The sequence below is a fragment of the Symphalangus syndactylus genome, chromosome 1, assembly GCF_028878055.3.
Source record: "Symphalangus syndactylus isolate Jambi chromosome 1, NHGRI_mSymSyn1-v2.1_pri, whole genome shotgun sequence".
NCBI lineage: Eukaryota > Metazoa > Chordata > Mammalia > Primates > Hylobatidae > Symphalangus > Symphalangus syndactylus.
This window is the reverse complement of record NC_072423.2, coordinates 127,310,454-127,333,250: the sequence shown is the minus strand read 5'-3', so window position 1 is coordinate 127,333,250 and position 22,797 is coordinate 127,310,454. Positions and strand designations below refer to the sequence as shown.

Genomic DNA, 22,797 nt, shown 5'->3' with positions numbered 1-22,797 from the left:
AGCAAGAACAAAAGTCCTAGCATTTTTTCAGATCAGAGTGATAGTTCTGTGGCAACTATGGCAGCCAGAACTCTACACACAGCTACCAGCCTCACTGTCTAGTTACTTGGGAAAGTTTTGCTGGGTCTTTGATTCTGGTACCCACTCACACTGCTCTAGGAGGAGGGTGGGGATGGGAAACGACTATAATATGTGAAATATCACTGAATTAAAAGCAATTCCAAATTCAATCCAGAATAGAAATAGATACTAAGTTATGAGCATATCAGTTCCATGACCACCTGTTTTGGGTGGCTACTATTAACATACTAAAGAAAAAAAGAGACACAATTATTACTGACATAACTGAAAAATCAAGAACGTGAAAGATAATATACACAAAAAATGAACAGTAAAGGTATCAAATAAAAAGTTATATGCTTTAATAACAATTTTAAATGTGTTATTACCATAGCTTTCCTTGACTTTGTGAACTGAGGTTTTTTAGAGAAATAAAAAACAAGACAGTTATTTTCAGTAATCATAAAACTTACATGTTTAAGGTTTCAATAAGACACAGACACACGCCTTCTCGAGATCGAAAATTCTTGTGTTTAAAACCAGAAGCCAACTGCTCCCAAATGTACTATTTGAAAGAAAAGTAAAAACATATAACAACAAAAAACTAAATTATTCATGTTATAATCTTTTATTTCTTCCCAATCTTACTACCAACCTTATTGGTAACTGAATGTTTTCATCAGACTGTTGTTCATTTCTCCACTACTTACAAGTTTTTCTAAGCCAAATTACACAGTTGCTCTCACCCATTTTAATTACCTTAATCACATTTTAGTACTTTTATATATTTCACTTTAGATTTTGATTTTTCTCAAAAGAACCATGTCCAACAACTGAAATCCAAGGACACAGGATTTCTTCTATAATTAAGAAACCTTTAATAACAATGCTGCCATTATAAGTCCAGCAGTCCAGTAAGTATTTAAATGGTCCAACATTGCCTAGCAACTAATATAGACTCACATGGAACAGGCTTTTTTTTTGGGACATTTTATAATTCAGACTTTTTTCCTTTTAATGCTGGATCCAAATTCAGAGACGTATTTGGGCAATTCATTTTATAGCTACCTACCACACTTTTCTGTTAGAAAAAGCATAGATAAACCTATACAAATAATCTAAACCAGTTATTTTGGGCATAACAAGAAACCCAACTTTATTTTTACAAACGTAAAGCCAACTGTACCAATCAATCCTTTCTCCACATTTGGAAACACTACCTTTACCCTTTACTAAATTCAAATATACAACATACACAGCCCTCCTCTTTCTGTACTCAGTATTCTTTCTGGAGTCTGTATTCAGTTCTATTAATATATTTCTCTCTCCCTACCAAACTTTCAAAAAGGTGCCTTAAGAAATTACAAAAAAAAAAAAAAAAAAGGCTTAAATGTGAGTAACCTGACTCACCAATACTACCTCAGGAACGCTATTCTATATAAATACTTATATTTATGTTCAAAGATAGAAGGACAAGGGATGCCCCTTATGGTACTGTTTGTAATCACAGAAAGCCAAAACAACCTAAAATGTAAATGAATAAACAAGAGTGGAAGGATACCCACCACAATATTTAAAAAAAAAATTAGTTCTGAAATATAAAATATTTGGGAAAACATAGTAACCACCTGTGAAAAAATTTTCTTCTAGTCTCTGTAGGAGTTGAAGAAATGAACGATATAGCATTCAGTGTTCTCAAAAATACGCTTTCTCAATAAACATTTTATAATTTACAAAAAAGAGAAACCAAAAAATCCTAAAGTATAATATAATCTGTATACTGTCAAATCACTGAAATCTATTAGTTAGCTTTTAAAAAAAAGCATTAAAGAGTACAAAATAAGAATCAGAAGCAAAAAACCAGAAAGTCAAACATTGACACTGTATCTTAAATATCGACTTCTTAACAGTATTAGCAACAAATCATTGTTTAAAATTTCAGCGTTCATGCTTGCTGTGGCTTTAATTTCCTGTGATTACCATTAGCAAAATCTGAATTTTAAAATGTAGGCTTACCATAGGTGGTGCTACTTGATCCATTAACTTCAATATCAGAGTCTGAGATTCATCTCGAACCTTGTCTTTGGCATCTCCCATTCTGTCTATTAAAGCTACAATAACTAAAGAAGAGGAGGGAGTAAAAGAGTAATTACTTATAACTTATCTCCATTAAAAACTATATTTTTCAAAATTACAAATAGCAATTGTTTCCATAAATGAAGAGTTGTGAGGTAAAGAAATTGTTTAAGTTCTTTACACATAAATCCAATAAAAATTAACTGAGAAGTTTCACAAGAATACATGCAGCATGACATCTCCTTATAATAATGTTCAAAAAACAGCAAAACTAAATATTATTTTTCTGAGAGAAAGGTATAGATGAGGGGACAAGGAGGAAGTAGAATTCAAAGAGAACAGGTTCTAAAGTCAGTTCATAGGGCAAAAATATCTCATAGTCAAAATTATCTTCCTGTAATCCCTTAAATTACCACTACCATTTAGTGTGGTCATATTAGGTGTGTGACCTAATGTCTATTTTTTAGACACCTTTTGTCTATTTCCTCAGCCATAAATGTGGGTAGCAGTACTCATCTCAGAGCATTATTGAAAATTAAAAAATAATACACATAAACAACTCAAAGAGTAAAGGGTACAGAGTAAGCACTTTCTATAATATGCCACCTACTATCACTATCACTATCATCATTCTGCACGTTCAAAAGCAAGGAAATTTGCTTTGTTTCTCTTTTGATATTACAGCTATACAGTAGTCCCCCATTATCCACAACTTTACTTTCTGTGGTTTTAGTTACCCATGGCCAACTGTGGTCTGAAAATATTATATGGAGAACTCTAGAAATAAACAACTCATGAATTTTAAATTGTCTACCATTCTGAGTAGCATGATGAATTCTTGGGCTGTCCCGCTCCATTCGGTATGGGATGTGAATCCTTCCTTTGTCCAACATACCCGCACTGTTTACATTACCTGCCTATTAGTCACTTAGTAGCTGTTTCGGTTATCAGATCAAAAACACATCGCATGTATAGTCGCAGTACCCAATCTTTTTGGCATGAGGGATTGGTTTTGTGGAAGACAATTTTTCCACAGTGGCAGGGGGCGGGGAGGATGGTTTTGGGATCAGGCATTATAAAGAGTGCACAATCTAGATCCCTCAATATGCACAGGTCACAATAGGGTTTGTGCTCTTATGAGAATCTAATGCTGCGGCTGATCTGACAGGAGGCAGAGCTCAGGTGGTAATGCTCACTTGCTGGCCACTCACCTCCTGCTGTGCAGCCCAGTTCCTAACAGGTCATGGACTGGTTTGGACTATCGGAGGCTTCAGGAATCCACTGGGGGGTCTTGGAACACAGCCCCTGAAGATAATGGGGGACTACTACATAGTTTTTCTTTCTCTGAATCAACGGAGGACTAAGTCTAGTTTAAACAAGGGAAGGAGAAAGAAATGATATCAAGAAAAATATTTCCCTGGTTTATTTATAGACACATATAATTAAATGGGTATATAATTTGAAGCCAATCTATTATCTATAATGTAATAACCAAAACTGATATAGTAATGAACAAGAGTTAAAGAAAAAAGAAATTACATTCTTTTTGGGAAAAAAATGACTAGAGAAGGCAACATGCCAAATGGAAAGATAACATCCAAAAACCTTAAGCTTAATCACAGAAATGACTGTGTAAGAAAACAATGTCCTCAACATAAAAATCGTAAGTCTAATTATGAGGCAATGTTCATCAATAGGAACAATATAAATTCTTCTCATACATCTTGGATGTACTGTTAACACTACAAGAATTTATCAACATCTATAAGGTTGGCCATTATGGGCTTCTGGTTCTGATAGCTTCTGAAAGGCGGAAGACAATAGTAAACACTTAACAAATGTTAGATATTATTATGCACTAACCACTGAATTATCTCATTTAATCCTTGCAACAGTCCTATGAAATACAGTAGGCCCATTTGATAGAGAAGGCACAGCAGGATTAAATAACTTATCCAAGGTCATGCAAACAACAAGTAGTGAAATCAGGTTTTAAACAATTTATACTGGCCGGTGCAGTGGCTCACACCTGTAATCCCAGCACTTTGGGAGGCCAAGGCAAGTGGATCACTTGAGGCCAGGAGTTTGAGATGAGCCTGGCCAACATGACAAAATCCTGTCTCCACTAAAACTATAAAAATTAGCAGAGAGTGGTGGTGTGTGTATGTAGCCCAGCTACTTGGGAGGCTGAGGTGGGAGGATGGCTTGAGCCCAGGAGGCAGAGGCTGCAGTAGGCTAAGATCACACCACTGCACTCCAATCTGGGCAACAGAGTAAGACCCTGTCTCAAAAAATAATAAATAAATAAATATCTATACAATATGAGATCAAAGTCATAACCATCTCCATTTACTTATAATTTGAGGTGTTTGGGTGTGTGTGTATATGTTAACCACCATATAACAATAATGGAAAAAGAAAAGACACTTCATTCCTGAGAGGTGAAATTTAACTCCAATAAGAAAATTCAAATGTTGGCCCAAACAGGGGCTCACTTCAATATTAAAAACCATTTTACGAAACATAAACAAAAACAAAAAACTTCACATTACATAAAATTATTACAGCTAATAATTTAAACAAGAAATTCATACTGTTTTTGCACTGGATCGCTTTTTAACACATACTACCTTGAAGTCAAATAGAACAAGATTGTATTCCTAACTTTACCAGTTATTAATTACAAAACAGAAAATTCTCTGAACTTCAAAGTTTCCTTGTCTGTAAAATATGGAAGGATGACAGAACTATACCTCACATGACTAGTGACAGGATGAAGTAAAACAAGGAAAAAGCACCTGTGCCAAGCCCATGATCATTGAATTATCATTTAATATGATGAATATTCAACAAATATTTATTAGGTATCCAGAACAGAATTTTCCACTCAATAGGCTCTCCATATGAATGTGTTAAACAAATGAATCAATCTATCACAGATTGGAATTTGGACAATGACAAATGGAAGGAGTCTGAAACGTAACTCTTAGTATTTTTTTTCTTTTAGCATTGTACAAGATGCAAACCATTCTACAAAAGTGATAACCGGGTAGCCTAACTATTCTTGTATTCCTTCTACAATAACATTTTGGGTTAAAATTGTTTAAAATTTTAAAACAGTTTACAAAATTTGTAAGATACGAGATCCTTTACTGAATCAGTTATAAAACCAGGGCTGGTGATCAATATTAAATGTAAATTGTATATTTTTTGTTTGAAAATTATATTTTTCCACAATATATGTGGTCACAAAAGGAAACTAAAATATTCTCTATTATTAATACTATGTATATAGATTATATATTTAAGAATTACATTAATAGAGCTTATACTCTTCTTGGAACTGTATCTAAAACCAAAAATGAATCTCAATTTTCCTAAAACACTTCTCACTTTTAACGTAAATGAATATTAAAAATACCTGTAATGATAACTAATAACCCGAGTGCACCAAAGCTAAACATTATCTCTCAAATCAAGTTATATATATCTACAGTTAGATTATCAAAAAACCTTCCAGACATAATTCAATTCCTTCCTTTTACAGAAAGACTCCTAAAGTGATATGGCTAAGTTCTGTAACAGAGATAAAACCAAAAAGCTAACTCTGGGACTCTTACTCCAGTTCCATGCCTCCCTAAGAGCATACAGGTAGGCTGCCTATCTTGCAGAGCTGTTCTACAAATTAGAAATGAAGTGAGAATAATCTTTCACGTGTGTAAAGTACTAAAAGGGTAAAAGGTAAGTAGGCAAAAATGGGTAAAAAGTAAGCATTCAATTAATTGATAGCAAAGCTGTAATAAAGTTTCCCTATTATACCATACTGTATATTACCCTAAAGTAAAAACAAGTTTGAGTTTCATTAAGGACAATGATGAGCACTTATGATTCAAAGTGAAAAACAATACTGACTGACAGTAAATGCATACGGATAACAGAAAGGAGATTAAAAGGAAAAACTATACATACATAAGAGTGTGCGAACATGTGCCATCTAGTTGCACAAATACAAGTGAAAAACACTAACCAACAAAAGCAAGTTAATGTAATTTATTAAGTATTTAACTGTATAAGAATCATAGAGTAAAGAAAAATTCAATGTGGGGTGAGGTTAACCTGAAAATTCCTGAGATTCTCAAATCTGAAGTACATTTTTAGAAGGGAAAGAAAGGACTACGGAGAAGAGGGAAGATTTCAAAAAGAAATAAGGGCACAGTAGATGCATAAACAAGTTCAGCTAGGCCTAGAGTGAGCAAGTTTCTGATTAGCTTAGAGTGGAGACAAAGTACTTGCTAAAGATTACAAAGAAAAAGTCTACTGAGATGGAGAAGGAACATATATGGTAAAAGACAGCTTAAGAGAATTAAGTTCTGAAAGCAGGACAGTGTTGGGAGTCAAACTAGAATTCTGGTTCCAATATTCCCATTGCCTCAATATGAGTGTAGTCAGTACATAAAACCCCATGTGGTACTCCTGGTGTCTGAAAAATAAGTGAGATACATAATACCTAGAACTATTCTTAAGTCTAAATTTTCTCTGTAGCAATTAATAACAGGGAGCTACTACTACAGGGCAAGAGTCACAAACACAAATGTTTACGGCCAAGGAAACACAGGAAATGCTGAAATTGAGCCAGTTTAAGAAGTGCAGTATTCCAACCTTACCATATTATACCTAACTTTCTCAGTTACGAAGAGACAAGAGGATTTTGGGGGTGGAGGAGGTTTTACAAATTGGAAAGATCATCACCTAGACACAGGAGAAAAACTACAAAGCAACTTCTGATCAGGGTCACCATATTAGGCAATTTCTTCAGACAAGCCAGAAATACGAATTTTCATATAAAACTTCTCAATTTTAACCACTGATTCAAAGTATTTTAAGAAAATACAGGCTGGGCATGGTGGCTCACACCTGTGGTCCCAGCTACTCAGGAGGCTGAGGTGGGAGGATCGCTTGAGTGTTGAGGAGGCTGAGGCTGCAGTGAGCCACGATCATACCACTGCACTCCAGCCTGGGTGACACAGCAAGATCCCATCTCAAAAAAGAAAAAAAAAAGGAAGGAAAGAAAATAAAGAGACAGACAGAGACAGTGAGAGAAAGAAAGAAAGAAAACATAAACAAATAAAATACTTGTAAAGCAGTTTTCAATATCTACTATAGTTTTTTTTTTTTTTTTTTTAAAGAGGCAGAGGTTTACTCTGTTGCCCAGGGCTTGGTGGTGCAATCTTAGTTCACTGTAACCTTGAAATCCTGGGCCCAACCTCCCATCTCAGCCTTCAGAGTAGCTAGGACTACAGGCACACACCACTAAGCCTGCTAATTTTTTTTTTTTGGTAGAAACATGGTCTCACTCTATTGCCCAGGCTGGTCTCAAACTCCTGGCCTCAAGCAATCCTCCTACCTTAGCCTCCTAAAGTGTTGGGATTACAGGTGTGGGCCAGTGAGTCCCTGGGCCTACTATAGAGTTGTAAGGGGAGACTAACAGCTTAAAAAAAAAAATCTTTTCAGAAAATATTAATATGAAGGATGAAGTGGAACCTGGTGTTGATTAAAACTAAGTAATAAAGATAGGAAACCCCATCAGATGCTTCTGTTGAAAAGATAACTAGAAAATAAAAGAAAAAACTGACAGAATGGTAGGTAGCATACCAAACATGAAGAAAAAAGTTAACCAAACATATCAAAAAGTAAGTGTGATGATATACTGATATTAGGAGGCATTAACTTAATCCACAAAAGAAAATCACTGGCCAGGCATGGTGGTTCATGCCTATAATGCTAACACTTTGGGAGGCTGAGGTGAGAGGACTGCTTGAGCCCAGGAATTCAAGACCAGGGTGGGCAACATAACAACACCCCACCTCTATTTTAAAATACAAAAGAAAAAAGCAAAGAAAATCACTAATATCTGAAGCTACCCTTCTATATGCTATATAATGCTGCTATATAATAGGATCAAATCCACTTATAACATACTCTAAAGGTACATGAAGGTCATTCAGGTTTAGAAAATAAGTCAGAGCCAACTTTGTAATCCTAATAACTATACAAAGAAGAGCATTATCCTACCATATGCACTGTACTACAAACACACTGTAAGTAAGTGCTATTCAAAGTATGATCTACAGCCTAGGATCAATCTACAGACTGTCTATGATAAGGAAATTTTGAGAACTTAGAAAATGTTTTTGAAGCAATTTGACCAAAGAAATTTTGTTTGTTGCATCTAATGATAAAAAATTGGGCCTTGTTTTTTTTTTTTCATTTAATTTTGCTATAATTTATTTTTATTGTATTTTATTAAATATTGGTCTGCAACATACTGGCAATGAAGAAACTGATCCTTCCCCACAAATAGTCTGAAACATGGCACTGTAAGTTATATTACAAATTTTGGCATTTCACAAAATAGTAAAAGATCCAGTAAAAACAATTTTCTTTTTTTTTTTTTTTTCACCTCAAAGGTGATTTAAGTAAATTTAAAACCTTGTCTCTGGGTAAACTGAAATGCTAAGCAGCAGATCTCTGGGTTACATAAAATTACTTTTTTTTTTTTTGAGACAGTCTTGCTCTGTCACCCAGGCTGGAGTGCAGTGGCATGATCTCAGCTCATTGCAACCTCCACCTCCTGGGTTCAAGAGATTCTCCTGCCTCAGCCTCCCAAGTAGCTGGGATTACAGGCACACGCCACCACACCCGGCTAATTTTTGTATTTTTAGTAGAGACATGGTTTTGCCATGTTGGCCAGACTGGTCTCAAACTTCTGACCTTTGGTGATCCGCCTGCCTCGGCCTCCCAAAGTGCTGGGATTACAGAAATTACACTTGTTTAATTTACAGAGAACTATTTCTGCTAAATAAAAACTAAGGAAAAAAGTCATCATGTCAAATCTTATTTAGAATTGTAAATAAACAAAGTTAACTTACCCATTGCTACATAGGATTTAAAGCGTGTTGATAATTTGTCCACAAAGGCACTTAAAATTTCCAATCCCATTAATGATACCTACAGATAAAAAGGGATTTTAATGAATATAAATTACTGATGCATACTTTAATATCAGTATTTAATTTTTGACATATAAAAGATCTTCATAAATATATTACATTTTTAAAAAATGAGATTTAAGTATTCAAGGGTAAACAGTCATGAGGTTAAGCACCCTAATCTCAAATGATTCAACAATAAAAACAACAATAATAATGTGTAAACAGGAAGATAGCGATAAAGCATATTTGGCACAATGCTAACTGGTAAATTAGACGAAGGTTACACAGGAATTTACTGACTCTACAGTCATGAATCACTTAATGACAGGCATAAATTCTAACAAATGTATCATCAGGTAATTTTGTTACTGTGCAAACATCAGAGTACATTTACACCTAGACAGTATAGCCTACTACAAACCTAAGCTATATGGTATATCCTACTGCTCCTAGACTACTACCTGTAGAGTATGTTACTGTGCAAAATACTGTAGGCAACTGTTAATACAATGGTATTTGTGTATCTAAACATAAAAAAGGTAATGCAAGCACAACATTGCAACAATTATGACGTCACCAGGCAATAGGAATTTTTCAGCTCTATTATAATCTTATGGGACCACCACTGTATATACAGTCCATCACTGACCACAATGTTGTTATGTGGTATGCATAATTATATTTGTAACTTTGAAATGTTTCCTAAATGAAACAGTTAAAAATGAAGGCCTCTTTAATTACAGAGGAATTTCATCTTCTGTCTGGGATGTAGAAACCGGAAAGAATATCCTTCTCATTCTAACAAGAAAAAGCCCACTGGGTCTACAAAATCCTAACTGTTCTTGAATCCATCAGAAAGCTAAGGCTGGAGAATAACCAACTAACCTGAAATCTAAACAAAGACATGGAACACACGCAGTAGGTCACACGTGACAGAGGACAGGAGGAAAATAAACCCATGATGTACGTGGGTAAGAAGAAGTCAGTTATACTTAACAAAACTATTTACAGCTGAGTGTGGGCTAGCATGAAAACACAATCCCTACTAGCCACAGACACAAGGAGAATCCATACCTACTTACAGGCTCTAGTTCACACTTACTTGCAAGCTCTTTCTCCACAAACCTCCACTGGACACTCTTAAGACTAAGGGCTGAGCAGGACATTGGATAAAGTATCTCTTGGTGGTACAGTCCTGGGGGAAGGAGACAGCTGCCTGTGCAGGAAAGGCACAAAAGCTCCTAGTACCCTTGTCCCATAAGAAACAAAAGCTTGAAGCTAAGAAATAAAAGTTTGAAGCTCCTCAGTGAAGGATATCAAACACTGTTACTCCTAAGGCACAGGTAAAACTCAATGCTGTTAAGGAGAGGAAAAAGGTAAAAAGCCTTCTACCCCAGAGGAAGGAGCAGAAAAACATTCTGGGGCCCATACAATTAAAGGTCTCTAGTTGGGGAAAGCCATGGTCTTTATAAAGCCTTACCCCAAGACTCAGGACAAAAAGCTTCCTAAGACTGAAGCTAGACCAGAAAAACAAAGAATGACCCTGTTTCCCCCAACCAGACCAGCAAGCATGAAATAAGAAGCAACAGCAGTCTACCAGTGGGGAAGGGGCAAGAACACAAAGAAGAATCCTCTATGAAGCACAAGAAAATAGGGAAAACCTAAAGTGCAGAGTTGAGTAAAAACTTGAGGAAAACCCTTCATAAAATTAACCAAGTGACAAAAAAATCTGAAGGAAATATGAACTAAAGTAACTATAGCAATCATAACATTGAAACCTAACAACTCCTGACTAGACTGACTGCATAGCTCCACACTACATATAAGCTTAGCAGAAAAAAGGCATGTCATTTCCAGGCATAAGTACTATTTAACTTAGTCTTAAACATCTTAAACACTGTCCAGTTTTCAACCACACATTATGAGACACACAAAAAAGTAAGGAGGGATAAATATCAATATCAAGAATAAAGCATGGAACAAAATACATAGATAATCTGAAAGCTGGAATTATCAGACCATTTAAATAACTGTGATTAATGTAGTAAATGTTCTAGTTAAAAGCGCCAACAACATGCATGAATAAAAGGAATTCCAGCAGAGAGACCAAAACTTTAAGGCAGAGTCAAAATGCAAATAATTTTTTAAATGCATTAAAAGCAAGGTAAAAGTAATTAAGATGCCTTTGATGGGTTCATCAAAAGATCTGATACAGAGAAGGAAAGAATCAGGGAATCTGAAAATACGTTAATCCAAATTACTCAAATTGAAATACAAAAAGGAACAAAAAGGGAAGGGGAGAGACAAAGCATTCAAGAGCAGTGGGATAATATCAAATTGCCCAACGTAACGTCATAGGAATTCCAGAAGACAGAACAAGGTAGAAGAAATATTTGGAGGGAGGCTGGGCGCGGTGGCTCACGCTTGTAATCCCAGCACTTTGGGAGGCCGAGGCGGGCGGATCACGAGGTCAGGAGATCGAGACCACAGTGAAACCCCATCTCTACTAAAAAAATACAAAAAATTAGCCGGGCGTGGTGGCGGGCGCCTGTAGTCCCAGCTACTCGGAGAGGCTGAGGCAGGAGAATGGCGTGAACCCGGGAGGCGCAACTTGCAGTGAGCCGAGATTGCGCCACTGCACTCCAGCCTGGGCGACAGAGCGAGACTCCGTCTCAAAAAAAAAAAAAAAAGAAATATTTGGAGGGAAAATGGCCAAGAATATAGTAAAAATAATGAAAGGCATCAAACCATACATCTAAGTCTCAGAAAACCCCCAAACAGAGAATTCCAAAAAACACTAAGACACATCCTATTCAAACTGTTAAAACCAAAGGAAAGAAAAATCTTGAAGTCAATGAGAAAAAACAAAAGGACATTAAATACACAAGTACAGAAGACTTCCGGCCAAAAAGTATGAGAGTAAGAAGACAATGGACTGACATTGTTACAGTACAGTAGTCCCCCCTTATCCATTTAAGTAATACATCCCAAGACCCCAGTGGATACCTGAAACCACAGACAGTACTGAGCCCTATATGTAAATTTTCCTACAAATATATACCTATGATAAAGTTTAATTTATAAATTTGGCACAGTAAAAGATTAACAATAATAAAGTATAATAACCATAACAATATACTACAACAAAAGTTATGTAAGTGTGTCTTGTTTCTTTTAAAATATTATATTGTACTTACCTGTTTTGGGACTACAACTGACCACAGGTAAGTGAAACCATAGAAAGCAAAACCACAGATTATTGTACTACCAAAAAAAAAAAAAAGAATGTTGTCGCTTCATAATTCTATACCTAGTTAAAATAAAAGGTATTTTAAAAGACATTTTAAAACTAAAGGAGAAATAAAGTTTTTCAAGCAAACAAAATCTGATAGAATTCATTACAAGAGACCTGTATCACAAGAAATGTTAAGGGAAAATCTTCAGGGAAAAAAATACATGACAGCAGACAAAAACTTAGATCTACACTAAGAAATAACAGGAAATAGTTGAAATTAAAATAAATATTTAAAACCTTAAAAATAAGCTGGGCACAGTGGCTCATGCCTGTAACCCCAGCACTTTGGAAGGCAGGAAGATCACCTGAGGTCAGGAGTTCGAGACCAGCCTGGCCAGCATGGCAAAACCCCATCTCTACTAAAAATACAAAAATTAGCTGGGTGTGGTGGCACATACCTGTAATACCAGCTACTCAGGAGGCTGAGGCATGAGAATCATTTGAACTTGGAAGGCAGAGGTTGCAGTGAGCTGAGATTGTGTCACTGCACTCCAGCCTGGCAACAAAGCAAGACACTGTCTCAAACAAACAAACACACAAAAAAAAACCTTAAAGATATATGTATTTAATTACTCTAAAAACTAACTGACACTCTAAAACAAATACTAGGTCTCTTGAGTTTAGTAAAGTCATGAGATAAAAGGTCACTATAAAAAAATCAATTGTGGGCCAGGCGCAGTGGATCATGCCTGTAATCCCAGCACTTTGGGAGGGTGAGGCAGGCAGATCACCTGAGGTCAGGAGTTCCAGACCAGCCCGACCAACATAGTAAAACTCAGTCTCTACTAAAAAATACAAAAAAAATTAGCCAGGTGTGGTGGTGGGTGCCTGTAATCCCAGCTACTCGGGAGGCTAAGGCAGGAGAATCATTTGAACCTGGGAGGCAGAGGTTACAGTGAGCTGAGATCGCGCCATTGCACTCTAGCCTGGGTGACAAGAGCGAAACTCCGTCTCAAAAAAAATAAATAAATAAAATAAACTGTGTTCCTATATACCAGCACTCAACAACTGGGAATTTTCAAAATACTGTATCATTTACAAAACTAACAACAATCACAAAATACTTAGATATAATTCTAACAGTTAAGTCCAAGATCTACATGCTGAAATCACAAAATGCTAATAAAAGTCATTAAAAAAGAGTTAAATAAATGGATATATATATATATATATACCAAGTTCATGAATTGGACAACTTAATATTATAAAGATTTGAAATCCCACAAATTGTTCTTGTGTGAATGCAATCCCAATCAAAATTCCAGTAGAATTTGATGCAGAAATTGACAAGCTGATCCTGAAATGTATATAGAAAGGTAAATGAATTAGAATACTCATATCAATATTGAGTAAGAAAAATGAAGTTATAGTGCAATTATCTGATTTGAAGACTTAACATAAACCTACAGTAATCAAGACAATGTGGGGGCTGTACACAGAGGCACATGCCTGTAATCCCAGTAATTCCGGAGGCTGAGACAAGAGGATTGCTGGAGACCTGCTTGGGCAACATAGCGAGACCCTGTCTCTACAAAAAATTTTAAAAGTAGCTGGCCATGGTGACACAGGCATATAATACCAGTTACTCAAGAGGCAGAAGCAGGAGGATCACTTGAGCCCAAAAGTTTGAAGCTGTAGTGACCTATGAATGCACCACTGCACTCCAGCCTGGGTAACAGAGTAATACCCTGGCTCAAAAGAACAAACAAATATATAGATCAATGAAACAGAAGAGGGAGTGCAAAAATAGACATACACATATATAGTCAACTGATATCCAACAACTGTGCAAAGGCAATTCAATGAAGGAAAGAAATATACTTTTTAAATAAATGGTGATGTTACAATTGGATATCCATGTGCAAAATAAAAAATGAACCTCAACCTATACATCACATCATTTACAAAAATCAACTCAAAAACGTATGAGATATAAACATAAAACCTAAAACTATAAAACTACTAGAAGAAAACACAGGAGAAAAATCTTTACACCTGGAGTACACAAATAATTCTTAGAGACAACATGAAAAGAAACATAAAAGAAAAAAACATAAAAGATTCTTGGAGACAACATAAACTTTTAAAAATTGATAAAGCAGACTTCACTAAGAACTTCTGCTTTTTAAAAGACATGGCTAAGAAAATGAAAAACCCAGTCACAGATTAAGAGAAAATATTTGCAAAATACTTATCTGATAGCCAACTGGGTTCACTGTAGAATTTAAGAAGGCTATTCTAAAATTCATATGAAAATTCAAGGAGCCCAGAATTGTCAAAACAAGCTTGAAAAAGAAAAAGTTGGAAGACTCAAATTTCCCAATTTCAAAACATCCTACAAAGCTTCTGTAATCAAGACAGTGTGACAACGGCACAAAGAGAGAAATATAAATTAATGAAATAGAACTCAGAGTCCAGAAATAAACCCATACATTTTTATGGGCAACTGATTTTCAATGAGGGTGTCAAGACCATTCAATGGGGAATGATTCAACATATGGTACTAGGACAACCGGATGAATGCGGACCACTACCTCACACCATACATAAAAATTAACTCAAAATGAATCATAAACCTAAATGTAAGAGCTAAAACTCTATAGTTATTAGAAGAAAACGTAGGGTAAATCATTGTGACCTTGGCCATGGTTTCTTAGACAGGACATAAAAAGCATAAACAACAAACAAAAAAAGAATTAGAGTTTATCAAAACTAAAAACACCTAGTCTTCAAAAAAACACGAAGAAGAAAGTGAAAAGACAACCAACAGAATAGGGGAAAATATTTGTAAAACATATATCTGATAAGGGACTTGTATCCATAAGAACTTTTACAAATTAATAGTAAAAGGACAAATAACCCATTTTTTTAAATGAGCAAACAGAAAAGAATAGAAAGTCTGGAAATACACTCACATGAATACAGTCAAATGATCTCTCACAAAAAAGCAAAGGCAATGTAATGAAGAAAAGATAGTCTTTTCAACAAATGGTACTGCAACAACTGAGATCGACATGCAAAAAATTAATCTAGACAGAGACCTCATGTCCTTCCCCAAAAATTAACTCAAAGGATCATAAAACTAAATGTAAAATATAAAACTCCTAGAAAATAACATAAGAAAAAATCTAACTGACCTTGGTGTGGCAATGTCATTTTAGATATGACACCAAAGGCATGGTCCATGAAAGAAATAACTGTTAAGTTGGACTTCACTAAAATTAAAAACTTCTGTTCTATGGAAGATGTCTACAGAATGGGAAAACAAACCACAGACTGGGAGAAAATATTTGCAAAATACACATCTGATAAAAGACTGTAATGCAAAATATACAAATAACTCTTAAAACTCAACAACAAGGCCGGGTACGGCGGCTCACGCTTGTAATCCCAGCACTTTGGGAGGCCGAGGCGGGCGGATCACGAGGTCAGGAGATCGAGACCACGGTGAAACCCCGTCTCTACTAAAAATACAAAAAATTAGCCGGGCATGGTGGCGGGCGCCTGTAGTCCCAGCTACTCGGAGAGGCTGAGGCAGAAGAATGGTGTGAACCCGGGAGGCGGAGCTTGCAGTGAGCCAAGATCACGCCACTGCACTCCAGCCTGGGTGACAGAGTGAGACTCCGTCTCAAAAAAACAAAAACAACAACAAAAAAACTCAACAACAAGAAAATAAACAACTCAAAAAATGGGCAAAAGATCCAAACAGTGCCTCACCAAAAAAGATGTAAGATATATAAACAGCAAATAAGCACATGAAGAGATTCTCAACATCATATGCCATTAGGAATTGCAAATAAAATTACGATAGCACTACACACCTATTAAAATGGCCATAACCCAATTCACCAACAACACTAAGTGCTGACAAAGGTAGGGAGAGAGAGGAACTCTCATTCATTACTGGTGGGAATGCAAAATGGTACAATTATTTTAGCAGTTGCTTATAAAGCTAAATATACTTTCCCCCATATGATCCAATGATCATTCATGTTCCTTGGTATTTAGCCAAAGGAGTTGAAAATTGATGTCCACAAAACACCTACACACTCATATTTTTTGTTTTTGTTTTTTGCAGAGACAGGGTTTCACCACATTGCCCAAGCTGGTCTTGAACTCCTGGACTCAAGCGATCCACCGGCCTTGGCCTCCCAAAGGGCTGGGATTACAGACATGTGACACCATGCCCAGCCCACACTCATGTTTAAAGCAACTTTATTCACAGTTGGCAAAACTTGGAAGCAACCAAGATGTCTCTCAGTAGGTAAATGGATAAATATGTAGTACATTCAGACAGCGCAACGGCATTCATCACTAAAAGGAAATGAGCTATCAAGGCATGAATAAGACATGAAAGAATCTTAAATGTATGCTACTAAGCAAAAGAAGTTAGCCTGAAAAGGCTTCATACTGTTGGAGTCAAACTGCATGACATCTGGAGAAGGCAAAACTATGGAGATGGTAAAAGGATCAGTGATTGCCAGGGATTGGGGAAGAAGGAAGTTTTAGGCAGAGCACAGAGGATTTTTACGGCAGTAAAACTATTCTGCATAATACTATAATGTTAAGTACATTTATCAAAACCTATAGCATGTACAACACCTAAGAGTGAAGCCTAATGTAAACTGTGGACCTTGAGTGATAATGATGTGTGAATGTAGGCTCATCAATTATAACAAGTGTATCACTCTGGTAGGGGATGCTGACAGTGGAGGAAGCTGTGCATTATGCAGAAGCAGGGGGATATATGAGAAATCTGTCTCTCTTACTCAATTTTACTGTGAACCTAAAACTGCTCTAAAAAAATAAAACCTATTAAAAAACAAAAATGGGCAAAGAACTTGAATAGGCATTTCTCCAAATAAGATATACGAATGGCAGCCAGGCACAGTGGCTCGTGCCTGTAATCCCAGCACTTTGAGAGGCCAAAGCGGGTGGATCACCTGAGGTCAGGAGATCGAGACCATCCTGGCTAACATGGTGAAACCCCGTCTCTACTAAAAATATAAAAAATTAGCTGGGCATGGTGGCACACGCCTGTAGTCCCAGCTACGGCTGAGGCAGGAGAATCACTTGAACCTGGGAGGTGGAGGTTGCAGTGAACCGAGATTGCACCACTGTACTCCAGCTTGGGTGACAGATGGAGACGCAGCCTAAAAAAAAAAAAAAAAAAAAAAAAAAAAAAATATATATATATATATATATATATATATATGAATGGCTTATAAGCACATGAAAAGATTCTCAACATTATTAGTCATTAAAGAAATGCAAATCAAAACCACAATAAGATACTACTTCACACCTACTAGGAAAATGGAAAATGTCAAATGTTGGTAAGGATGTAGAAAGATTGGAACCCTTATATGCTGGTGGTGGGAATGTAAAATGGTACAGCCATTGAAGAAAACAGTTTGGTAGTTCCTCCTAAAGTTAAACATAAATTTACCACATGGCCCAGGAATTCCACTCTTAGGTATATACCCAAAGGAAGTGACTCAAACAGATATAGCCATACATACTTGTACGTCAATGTTCACTGCAGCATTATTCACAATAGTCAAAGGTGGAAACAGCCCACATGTCCATCAACTGATGCACAGATAAACAAAATGTGGTATATGCATACAATAGAATTTTACTCAGCCATAAATACGAATGGCTGATACATGCTATAACATAGATTAACCTTGAAAATATCATAATTCAATGAAGCTAGTCACAAGAGGCTACATGTTATATGGTTCAATTTATAAGAAATGTCTACAATAGGCAAATCTATAAAGATAAGAAGTAGAATAGCGGTAGCTTAGGACTAGGTTGGGGTGGGTATGGAGGGTGGTACGATAGCTAAAAGGTACAGAGTTCTTTTGGAGGTGATGAAAATGTATTAAAATTTACTGTGGTGATGGTTGCACAAACCTGTAGCTATTACAAAATCAATGTAACGTACACTTCAAATGAGTGAAGTATACAGAATGAGATATCAATAGAGCTGTTAAACAAAACTGAAAATCCAAAATAGACTCAATTACACATATATGAGTCAAGCAGTATCTCAAATAAGCAGGAAAAATGTGTACTCTTGAGAATATACTTAGGAATCTATCCCCAAGATACACAAGTAAAATTATGAAAAAACATGCAGAAATTATTCACTACTAGAGACTGGAAACTATCCAAACATTCATCAACATGGGACAGATTCAATAAACCATGGTGTATCCACACTACAGGATACTATGACACTTTAAAAATAAAAATGAAGACTACCCTAATTCTGCTATGCAATGATTTCCACAATATATTGTTAAGTGAAAAAAGCAAAGTTGGGAAAAGTATGTATATCAAAAAAAGGGGGAATTAAATAGATATAGACTGACATAAATGTTTATAAAAAACAATGATGGCTGGGTGCAGTGGCTCATGCCTGTAATCCCAGAACTTTGGCAAGTCAAGGTGGAAGCATCACTTGAGCCCAGGAGTTTGATACCAGCCTGCACAACATGGCAAGACCCCACCTCTACAAGAAATAAAAAATTAGGCATGGTGGAATGCGCCTGTGGTCCCAGTTGCTGGGGAGGCTGAGGTGGGAGGATCACCTGAGCCTGGGATGTCAAGTCTGCAGTGAGTCATGATGGTGACATCGCACTCTAGCCTGGGCAACAGAGTGAGATCCTCTCCCAAAAAACAAACAAAAAACACACACAGACACAATGATGGAAAATAAAGTTTTAATGGTGAGAACAAGATACAAGGAACAGAGAAAGAAACTAGAGTTCTTTGAAGATACCTTCTTCTAGCAACAACTATTTTGAAAATGAAATAAAATAAATGAATCTAAATTCACATCGAGTTAGTAGCATAACCACACAAAAGACTATTTTCAAGTGACTTGAAACACAGTAATTTGGCTCTATCTTGTCAATGGGACATATCCTACAGACAAAAACAAAACTCTGAAAAAATACAGTTAACAGTTTTTATAAATCTTGTTGTTTGACAGAAAAAAGATACAGACAGAAGACCGAAGTAAAAACTGTAGTCTTAAATCTGAATTAGAAATATCAGTATGAACTCATGATATATTTTTCTTTAAAATTAAAATAAAATCTAGCTCAGGTGTACTGGCTCATGCCTGTAATCCCAGCACTTTGGGATGCCAAGACGGGGAGGATTGCTTGAGCCCAGGAGTCTGAGACCAGCCTGGGCAACACAGGGAGACCCTATCTCTAGAAAAAAAAATTTTAAAGTTAGTTGGGCATGGTGGTGTGCGCCTGTAGTCCCAGCTACTTGGGAGGCTGAGGTAAGAGGATTGCTTGAGCCCAGGAGGTTGAGGCTGCAGTGAGCTGTGTTTATGCCACTGCACTCCAGACTAGGCAACAAAGAGAGAGAGAGAGACCCTGTCTCAAAAAATAAAAATAAACCAAATAAAATAAAATCTAACTCTGTCCATTGAAAGAAACCTAGAAACAATGACCAAACAAGGAACATGAATACCACTAGCACCACATTGCAGTTTCCAGGCACCTCTTCCCATGAAAAAAGATCAAGAGCTTCTTGGAGAGGTGGCTCATTCCTGGGCTGGAGCAGGAAATACGTCTTGTGATACTAGACAGCAAAGAAGCAGTCAAAGATTACTAGGGTCATGCCAAGATAGGACAGTCTGAATATCAAAAAGGATAATAACTGCATTGTCTTGAAACACATTAGATATGTTTAAATATATGAGTTCATAATTATATGAAAACAAAAACAAACATTTGAAGGATACTAAAAAAAAACATTTTCACAATTAGTAAGTAAATGGAAAGAATCATAGAAATATACCTACCATTCTATATAAACCATATCACTGGGTAATCAAATAACTGTAAATGGGGAAAGTTTCTCCTTATAAAACTATTCCAGCCAATAAATGAAGAAATAACAGAATTCAAATATCACCATTTTGCGAACTCTAATACATCTAGACACTGAACGTTAATGGCCTCTAACATCACAAAAAAAAAAAAGAGAGAGACCTAGAGCTTGTGTGCCTTCCATACCTCATGTGTCTCCAAGAAGGAGATGAAAGGAGAATATTTCCTATTAAATAGTCTTGCCCCTTGTCCCCCAAAAAAGGACTCAATTTAAGTTTTAGATCCAACTAAATTAGCAATTTACAGGAAAAACAGAAGGAACAGTCAAATATCATTACACGAACGAAATCAGCAAGATCCAGACTGTGGGAAAATCTACACAAATAAAACTCAATAATTTTTTTAAATAGAGACTGAAGGGGAAACACTAAAAGAGACTTAATAAACATGTTGACTCTTGCAGGCAGAATAATAACCTCACAAAGGCATTCACATCCTGACTTCCAGAACCTCTGAATATGGTATCACACTTGGCAAAAGGGACTCTGCGGATATAATTAAGGATCTTCAGAGGGAAAAATTACTCTGGATTATCCTAGGCCTAAAGGTATCACAAGGGTCTCCCTCCCCATCTGTTTTGTGGTGACAACGTGACATCTACGCTCTTAGTAAATTTCAAGTACAATATACATTAACTATAGTCACCATACTGTGCATTAGGTTTCTAGAACTTACTCATCTTATAACAGAAAGCATGTACCCTTTGACCAATATCTCCCCTTTTTCCACATCCTCCAACCCCTGGTAATCACCATTCTATATTCTATTCTGTTACTATCTATAAAATTGACTTTTTTTTTTTTTTTTTAAAGATTTGACATAAAAGTAAGATCATGCCGTATTTGTCTTTCTGTGTCTGGCTTATTTCACTTAGCATAATGTCTTCCAGGTTCATTCATGTTGTCACAAATGGCAGGATTTCCTTCTTTTTTTAAGGCTGAATAATATTCCTTTGTGTATGTGTCATGTGTTTAGTGTGTGTGTGTGTGTGTGTGTGTATATATATAAACACATACATACACACACCCCACATTTTCTTTATCCATTCATCTGTTTATGGACACAGCAGTTTCCATATCCCAGCTATCATGAATAATGGTGCAATGAACAAGGGAACGCAAATATCTCTTTGAGATAGTGACTTATTTTCTTTGGATATATACTCAGAAGTGGAGCACATGGTAGTTCTATTTTTAACTTTCTGAGGAACCTCCTAACCATTTTCCATGATAGCTGTACCAATTTACATTCCCATCAACAGTGTACAACTTTCTTCTCCACATCCTCTCCAATACTTGTTTTCTTTTGATTTTTTGAGAGCAGACATCCTAACTGGTATGAGGTGATATTTCATTGTGGTTCTGAATTACATTACCCTGACAATTACTGATGTTGGTGTCTTCTCAAACATTGAGTTAGATGAGCATCTCATACATTTTGGATATTAAACCCTTATCAAATATGATTTGCAAGTATTTTCTCCCATTCAGTAGAATGCCATTTTGTTTTGTTGATTGCTTCTTTTGCTGTCCAGAAAACTTTGTAGTTTGATGTAGTTCCACTGTTTATTTTCGCTTTTGTTGCCTGTATTTTCTTTTCTTTCTTTTTTTTTTTTTTTTGAGACGGAGTCTCGCTCTGTCGCCCAGGCTGGAGTGCAGTGGCGCAATCTCTGTTGCCTGTATTTTCATGTCAAATCCAAAAAATCACTGCCAAGACCAAAGTCAAGGATATTTCCCCCTATGTTTTCTTCTAGGAGTTTTAGGTCTTGCATTTTAAGTCTTTAATCCATTTTGAGGCAATTATTGTGTATGGTGTAAAATAAGGGTCCAATTTCATTCTTTTGCTTGTGGATATCCAGTATTTCCAATACTGTTTATTGAAGACACTATCCTTTCCCCATTGTGTATTCTTGGTGTTTTTGTCAAAAATTAGTTGACTATATATGTGTGGATTTACTTGAAGGGTCCTTTTAAGGGAGAACCCTTTTAAAGACAAGGGTACTTATAAGAAGGAGGCCAAAAGCCACAGTCAGAGGAGATTTGATGACAGAAGAACAGGTCAGACAAAGAGATTTGACGATGTTATACTGCTGGCTTTGAAGATGGAGAAAGACACCAAGAACCAAGCAAAGCAGGCATCCCCTAGAAGCTGGAAAATTCTCCCCTAAAGTCTCTAGAAGGAATATAATCCTGCTGACACCTTGATTTTATCCCAATGAAACCCATTTTAGATTTTTGATCTCTAGAACTGTAAAAGAATAAATGTATAAGCTAGTAAGTGTGTCATAATTTGTTAGCAGCAATAGGAAGATAATATATTAATGAATCACAAGATGTGGCTGTTATTTGGTTCCTAACTTTTCTTTTTCTTTTTTTTTTTTTTAGGACTAGAAGGAATTTTATTTTTTTGCACACAAAACAGTATGCATTTTCTAAAAATACATACAAACAAA

At 36.1% G+C, this 22,797-nt stretch overlaps 1 protein-coding gene across 23 annotated transcripts in view; it reads right to left on the bottom strand.

Moving 5' to 3' along the window:
* Positions 1–22,797, bottom strand: part of CLASP2 (cytoplasmic linker associated protein 2) — a 223,721-nt gene that overhangs the window by 190,239 nt on the left and 10,685 nt on the right. For all 23 annotated transcript variants that reach the window (XM_055284306.2, XM_055284138.2, XM_063612518.1 and 20 more), the window contains exons 2-4: positions 9,066–9,144; positions 2,077–2,180; positions 534–625 (exon numbers count right to left, since the gene is read on the bottom strand). In XM_055284306.2, the coding sequence (XP_055140281.1) occupies positions 534–625; positions 2,077–2,180; positions 9,066–9,144 (275 nt within the window). The remainder of the gene's footprint in view (positions 1–533; positions 626–2,076; positions 2,181–9,065; positions 9,145–22,797) is intronic.